This window comes from Protobothrops mucrosquamatus, unplaced genomic scaffold (genome assembly GCF_001527695.2).
Source record: "Protobothrops mucrosquamatus isolate PMUCROS unplaced genomic scaffold, P.Mucros_1.0 scaffold682, whole genome shotgun sequence".
Taxonomy (NCBI): Eukaryota; Metazoa; Chordata; class Lepidosauria; order Squamata; family Viperidae; genus Protobothrops; species Protobothrops mucrosquamatus.
The window spans coordinates 530410-538012 of NW_015386969.1; the positions used below are offsets into that span (position 1 = coordinate 530410).

Genomic DNA, 7603 nt, shown 5'->3' on the forward strand with positions numbered 1-7603 from the left:
AGCAATCATTTGTACTTCTGAGCAATTAAGTAATTTGTAAGTCCTTCAACACAGCAACCTTTCTGGTTCTGTGGACTAGTAGTGGCACAGTGGGGGAGGGGGAGGTAAAGGGGAAGGTTTTGCGTGCTCGCCCACCACTTGTGTGGCCTGGTTCCCAATGGGTCATGGCCTGCTAGCAGGCTGCAGGCCGGGGATTGGGGACCCCTGCTTTAATATGTGAGTTCCAAAACTCATCTCAACAAAATTCCTCTTTTTTATTTATGTTTGAGCTAGACAGAGAATAGGATAATCTAAAGAACAACTTTAAGACAGACAAGACCAGATACCAAATGCTGTTCATCGGTGACTTGATTTGAGATGAATGGACTGCATGCACACAAGCAAATGATTCACCATAGAGCTGGTGTAGCATTTCTCTGAAAGTAATACTCCATCTTGGAATAACAACATCATATTATCAATAGTTTGATCAGAAAGAACCGAAATAAGGTAATGATAAACCAGGTTTGTAGGGCAAGCGTTCAGATACAGACGTTTTATATTTCAACATAAAGCAAGATTTTTTTGCCTATTTCTTTGTTCAATTTATTCAACTCTTAAGATATACAAATAGTTTAAATAAAGTTAAATAGTTAAAATAAAGTTAAATAAAAATCAGATCACAGAAGACTAGACTTTCTTAAACTTGTATATCCTTCTCAAAGCTAATCTTGGCTTTGGCAAATTATAACTAGGAAGAAGCTTCAGGTCAACTTTAAAGCAAACCACATCATCTTTGTTCTTTCATAAAAATTGTATTGCTTCTATAATACAAAACTCGTATTCGGAGCAAATCTAGATCTCCTTGCCTAGGTCTACAGAACCACCCATTGTCTTCACCTTAGTTTCAAATTAAAGAGAAAGGATGGGACACCTTTCATTGCCCTCAAAAGAAAAAAATAATAATCACTCTGAGTAACAAGTAGACTTGAGATCCCAACTTACATAAAACATTTATGAGCGGCTACCAATGATTATAAGGTATTTACAAAATTTAGTAAATTACTCTGAAGCTATTATTGAAGGGTGTGGAATAAATACCATATATTAAATCAACAAATCTTCAACTTCCATTTTTCATTTCTTTATGTAGGGTGACCCACTTAACTTTAATGTGTCATTTCTCCTAGAGATACTCTGGGGGCAAAATCCAATGTACTGGATGTCATGTGTCTGAGTAACGAAACACTTAAAAGGAGTACTTAACGTGCCGCTTCTTGCTTTGACACTGGATCATACTGCTTTTACTTTGTTTTTAAATATCATGCCTTTTCTAATTAGGGCACTTTTGATTAATGTTTTATCCATTTTTACCCTGCTGCTTATGTCAAGAGAAAGGATACAACATAAATACAATTCAGAATATAAGTTGGTAAAAGAATCACATAGAGATAAGCATCAAAATTACTCTCAAAGTAGAGCAACCTACATAAAAACTAATGCGTACTTACATATACCAACAATAATTGAGAAGGCATGCTCCAGTCTCAGGCAAAAGAGAAGTTTGTAGAAGTTGAAAGACATCAAGGAGAAACATAAGACGACACTAATCCATTCCTGCAGCCTTTTCCCTGTTAAAAAAAAGGTAAGTTAAAGCATGGTGCTTTTTGCTTTATTCGTATTAAAATAGTGACATATTAACCAACACTTAATATGAAAGTCTTGAAGGAGCAGATATAGATAGTCCTAAATATAAGACCATAATGGAACCTGCCCGTTATGGTTGCAAGTCAGTTGCTAAGGGAAGCAAGTCCACAATCACATTGCTTAGTGACCCTCTCCCCTTCTCTCGTTGTGGCTAAGGGACCCAATAGGGTGGGAAGCAGGCCCAAGGCCAGTGGAGACCCAGTGAAGGGGGGGGAGTAGGGGAGATAGGACAGGTTGGGGGCTGCTAGAGCTTCCCTGACCACAGGACACTGCAGTGTCTGCAACTTTGAAACTGGATCATAAGTAGGGCAATTTTTAAGAGGGGTTTTTAGAGGGGTTTTTAATCATATCTTAATCAGACAATTTAAATATTTCATTTTAATTAATTTTAATTTTGTGATTGTTATTGGTGTTTTTAATTGATTGTCAGCCGCCCTGAGTCCACAAGGAGAAGGGCGGGATATAAATTCAAATAATAAATAAATAAATAAATAAATAAATAAATAAATAAATAAATAAGTAAGTAAGTAAGTAAGTAAGTAAGTAAGTAAGTAAGTAAGTAAGTAAGTAAGTAAGTAAGTAAGTAAGTAAGTAAGTAAGTAGCTTTGGGCGAAATCTGTCTTAAGGTCTATTGGTTGCTAAATGACCAGTCGTAAATCAAAGACTACCCGTACACAACTTCTCTTGCTGGCCTAAAATATTTCCTGCTGACTGCTTAAATAGGGATTTAAGCCTAATTTCTGGTAGAAGGAGCTGGCAGGCACTTTTTCATGGAGATGTCTACCATTAAGAGTTGTAGATAGTAGATAATATTTTATTTCTGAAAAAGCCTATTTTGAATTTATATGAACATTTTATTGCTTCCGTATTTGAAATATTATACTGGCACATTATGTTTTACTTGAATAATTAAAAAAATACCATTTTTTAAAAGTTGGATTAATGAAACGGAGGAACGATCTCACCAGTTACATCAGTTTGGCTTCGGTGTGATCAAAATATTTTATCAAGCACTCCCATAATTCTGAATTCTCCTTGCATAGCAGCAGGGAAACTATAAAAAGACACAAGAGCTCCAGCAAGCATATATGCTAACCTTATCCCAGGGAGAGGTACACATAGTTCTTCTGCCTACATCCTGCAGTATGCTGACTGTGTTGTCTCAGATGGAAAAAGGAAGTTCAGAAGTAGTGAGTTTGTGGAAGAAGGTTGTGGAACCCACATATGGTAGCTGTCTTATATTGAACAAACCATAGATTACTAGCTTGACAATATGTTTTTTAACGTATATGTGAATTATTATTATTATTCTAATTCAGCATTAATGACATCAAAGTTAACATTTTGCAGAGAAGCAATCGCACCCTAATCAAAAGAGCTAAATGTTAAAGTCCACAAGGAACAATTAAGATGTTCAAAACATCAGGGCACTTACATTTTACCTCCCAAAGGAAACTATGCTCAATCTCCTTGTGAAAGTAACCCTGCCATTTCAAGTCAAACACTAGTTCTGTACATATTAAGCAAACATTCATTTAACTATGACTTACTGAATAAATCAACAGGGCTTGCATAACACGCTAAATCATAAATCATGATTTAAAATGAAGAATTATGGGAGTGCTTGATAAAATATTTTGCCATGGATGAGACTTTTCAAACTTTTAGAAAAACACAGTTCATGATTGCATTATATTCTGTTTTAGTGGTTCAGATATCACATGTCATGGATATCCCAAAGCTGAAAAAATACCAGGTCAAGCAAGAAGGCTTATACTAGCCCTCTTTTGTAAATAAAAATTGAAATGCAAAGTATTAACACTTCAGGTTTAAGGATTTAAGCTCTTCTCATAAACAACTCCAACTCTTAATTCATATATAAATTATTCAAATAGATGCATTTAAGCATCAACTATTGGGGTAGCTGGTTATGATCTGTTATCAGTTGTTTATTGCTTTGGCCTTCAGATCAAAGAAGTCAATAAGCAAGCCTTAAGTCCCAGCCACAGATAAAAGAACATTCTGACTTATATTAATACTTGTAAACTAAGTTACTACAGTAATTAATGACCATCCAGAAATTTTTGCTGAAAGAAGCAACAGTAGTTTGTAGCTACAAAAAGTTGCAACTCCCTTGCCTTGAAGGATTTAGCTCATTGGCAGTATGTCAATTACCCTGTAATGAAAGAGACTTTTTTTCACTGACACAATATGAAAAAATGATTATAGTTGCTACTCCAACAGTATTACTGCCAAGTCCCTACACAAAAATGTTTTTGAACATGTATCTAAAACTTCTTTTCATCTTGACAAATTAAAAATCAAGACCACTTTTCATCAATTTGAGTGACATGGAGCCAATGGAACCTAATTAGATTAATGCATTCAGGACTTCTGAGTAAGAAATGGCAAATTAGAGATCTCCGAAGGAACAGAGATTGCACTGTGACCAGGACAGACCAGCGATGAGCCTGGTGTAATGGAACCATTATTAGAAGCAAAAGGAAGGAATACAAAGTTGATTTTTTTCCCCTTTTTACGACCCTTTAATTCCTTTATTTGGGGTGGAGTCTGGACGACTGAATGGAGCTGAGCATTTACTGGCTGGATGCCCTTCCTGACACCTACACAGAGTTCGCAGCAGATATTTTCTCATTGCGCCCTGATAGAGAAACATCTGCCACTGCCTAGGATTGAATACTCAACCTTCCGAGTGGGAGGCGAGCGCCTTCACCTCGAGGCCACATACCGCTCTGAAAAGCTGACTTATCATTTGATCAGGATTAAAGTAAGATATATCTTTATAAAATTCTGGGAATCCTTCAGACTTTTTGCCGCCACGTGCATAAAAGTATTAATGATTCATGGATTTGTGAATGGATACAGGATTGTTTCTGGGTCAAATTGATCCACATATGTAACCTGTGATGCAATGTAATGCAAAACATTAAGCAAGATTATACAGGTTGCAAAGACAACAGATACAATTAACACAATTCTGAGAGCAGAGGTAGGGGACAAAGAGAACTTAGAAAACCTATTTATTTATTAAATATCTTTTATTATTTTTATATAAATGACTCAAAGCAGCAAATGTATCTAATACTCTTTCTTCCATTTTCCCCACAATAACAGCCCTGTGAGGTAGCATGGGCTGAGAAAGAGTAACTGGCCCAAGGACACCCAGCTGGCTTAATGTCTTAAGATGGGACTAGAACTCATGCTCTGATTTCTAGCCTGGTACCTTAATCACTGGACCAAACTAACTCTCTTAACTTAAACTGACTGCTTAATAAAATATCAATTATAGGCCCAACACAGCCCACAGAAAATCCTGACCTTGCGGGCACTTTCCTGCAGAAATGACAAATTAAATAGCATTTTGGGGTAATTAGAAATTCCAAATTAAATTGCTAACCTATTACAATGCTTTTACATTACTTATGATGTGATCATACTTTGAAAGTTGTATGGATCTTCTAAAAGGATCCTGTTAAGATTAAGAAACAGTACAAAAGTGAGCAGTTATATTGATCAAGGAGCTAGAACAGTGTTTCTTGACCTTAATAATTTTATGATATGAGACTTATAATTTCCAGAATTTCCCAGCCAACTGGAGAAGAATGATCTAGAATAAGTTTTGTATGTGGAAAGATTACATTTTGGATTCAGATATATATAAAAATACTAATAAAGTGGGACATGACAAAGATATACAGAATGATCTATACCGGTAGTATGGGGAAAGTAAGTCAATAGTTCCTCTTTGGAATTCTTGGTGCTCTCTGAGTTTGGTTGTTTCCTTGCAGACATTTCATTACCTAACTGTTAGGAGTATTATTTTCTTCACGATAATAAGAAAGCTAAAAAGAAAGTAAAAGATCAGGATACCTCCCCACCAGCAATCAACACCCAGATAAACAGGGATTATTAACACCAGACCAACAATTAAGCAGTAAACAATATCCCAGTCAAGGAATTACCAACTCAGACAAACAATCAAATAGTAAACAGTTTAATCAAGGAATTATTAAGAAGAAAACACTCCCACCAACACTGATAAGGCAAGCCACTGTATATAAACAGAGAGCAAATCCCACTCCCTTCTAGTACTGAAGATGTTACCTAGTTGTGTAATAAAACATCTGCAAGAAAACAATTAAGAGCAGAGAAGCACCAAGGACCCCACAGTAGAACACTGAACTACAAATATTTTCTTCTGTTAGTACCAATACTTCTCTTTCACATTGTAATGTTAGAACTTGGGAATTGCCAATGAAACCAATGGTAGCTTAGAGCAGGGGTGTCAAACTCGCGACATCACGTGACGTCGCGCAACGTATCGGGCCGGTTTTGCCATTGCCAGCAATGGGGTGGGCACGGCTTCAGTATGATGAAACCGGCCCGCAGGCCAGCAGTTTGACACCCCTGGCTCAGAGCTATTAAAATGAAATATATTTCAAACCTCCCAAAATGTCCCACTGCCAATGATTCCTTCATACATCTGTCTTTGGATTTGCAAGAGGCCAAGCAATAATAAGAGATTTTAATATGTGGTTTACATGTGATCATTATTACGTGAAGCCTTAAGTAAGAGAACAAAAACTCTTTGTATAAAAACAAAAACGTTCCAATGGATATTTTTGACAAAGCAGTGTAGTGAATCTTCAATTAACGGTAAAATATGTTATTTTTTTCACCAGAGCGGTTTGTAGAGCAATCAAAAAACCAGAAATGCCACTATAGCTTCTCAACCTAGCACCTTATGTATCTGTTAGACTTCCACTCCTAATAATCTTTAATTACTGAGACAATGCTGGATTATGGAATTGAATTTTAAACTTTTTAAGAATGTCAAATTGACATGAAAGGCTATGTTAAGAGTTAAAATGTGATCCTGCTCCAAACATGTTTATTCCAAAGCAAACTTTACGACTAGAAAGCTCTGCAATATTTTATGACTAACATGTGGCCAATCCATCAAAGAGCTTCTGTGCTATTTCTGAACTGAATAAACTGCAAACAGGTTAGATTGTCTTACACACTGAAATTAAGTTCAAATTTGAAATATTGCTTCTCAGACGCTGAACATTTACCAGTTAAGACAAGCAACTGATAAACCATATTAAATCAAGCAGTTCAGCTGATATTTTGCATGTATAAGCCTCCTTCATTGGTGCCTAGGATGACTGGGGTGTTACCTTTCAAAGCAGCAAGAAAAGTGAGCCAAAAATCACACCCACACCCACACCTATGAAACTGTAGCTACAAGAGGAAACACATGCTATATCCTGAATGAAGGAGAGAACCAACACTTTTATAGTATTAGGTGTCAGGTCAGATGTCAAATGAAAAGACTTGAGGTCTTAGGGCCACATTTTACATATCACAGTACTTGTAGTACAAGATTCATAATCCTTGCTTGATTCCAATCCCATCCACCAATCTGATCTTTGTTTTTAGCTTTCTATTTTTAAACCCTGTAGGGAACAGTAAAGGCTATCTCTGAAGTTTTCCAAATTTCTACATTACATGCCTGCCAAATCTTAATTATCTTAAAATGCTTATTCAGGCCCTTGGAAAGGATAAAAGGAAGAAATCAACCTTTGAATGGATCCACCAAGCAGGATTTTAAGCATGCATGTTTATTATTATTAGCTACTATTAGCCTACTATATATTATGCCACTTATTGATAGCTCCCCCAAAGGTTAATTTTTGTGACCCAGTTATATAATCTGAACCAAGGGCAACTCTCTGGACAATGTCACCCCAGAGATTTACCCTGCTTCTACTTTAGCCTTCTTTGAACAGGTCCTTAAAACCTGGCACATATCCCAAACATTTAGTTAGATTGGATGGATGGCTCCTTGTGGGAATGATGGATGATTGAGATGTTGGTTTTATTCTTTTTGAGT

General features: G+C 36.3%; 1 protein-coding gene across 1 annotated transcript in view; it reads right to left on the reverse strand.

Moving 5' to 3' along the window:
* LOC107289376 (transmembrane protein 189) overlaps nucleotides 1–1598 on the reverse strand; it is a 17423-nt gene extending 15825 nt beyond the window's left edge. The window contains exon 1 of the mRNA XM_029284524.1: nucleotides 1491–1598. Coding sequence (XP_029140357.1) covers nucleotides 1491–1563 — 73 coding nt within the window. The 5' untranslated portion in view covers nucleotides 1564–1598. The remainder of the gene's footprint in view (nucleotides 1–1490) is intronic.
* Nucleotides 1599–7603: the final 6005 nt, after the last annotated feature.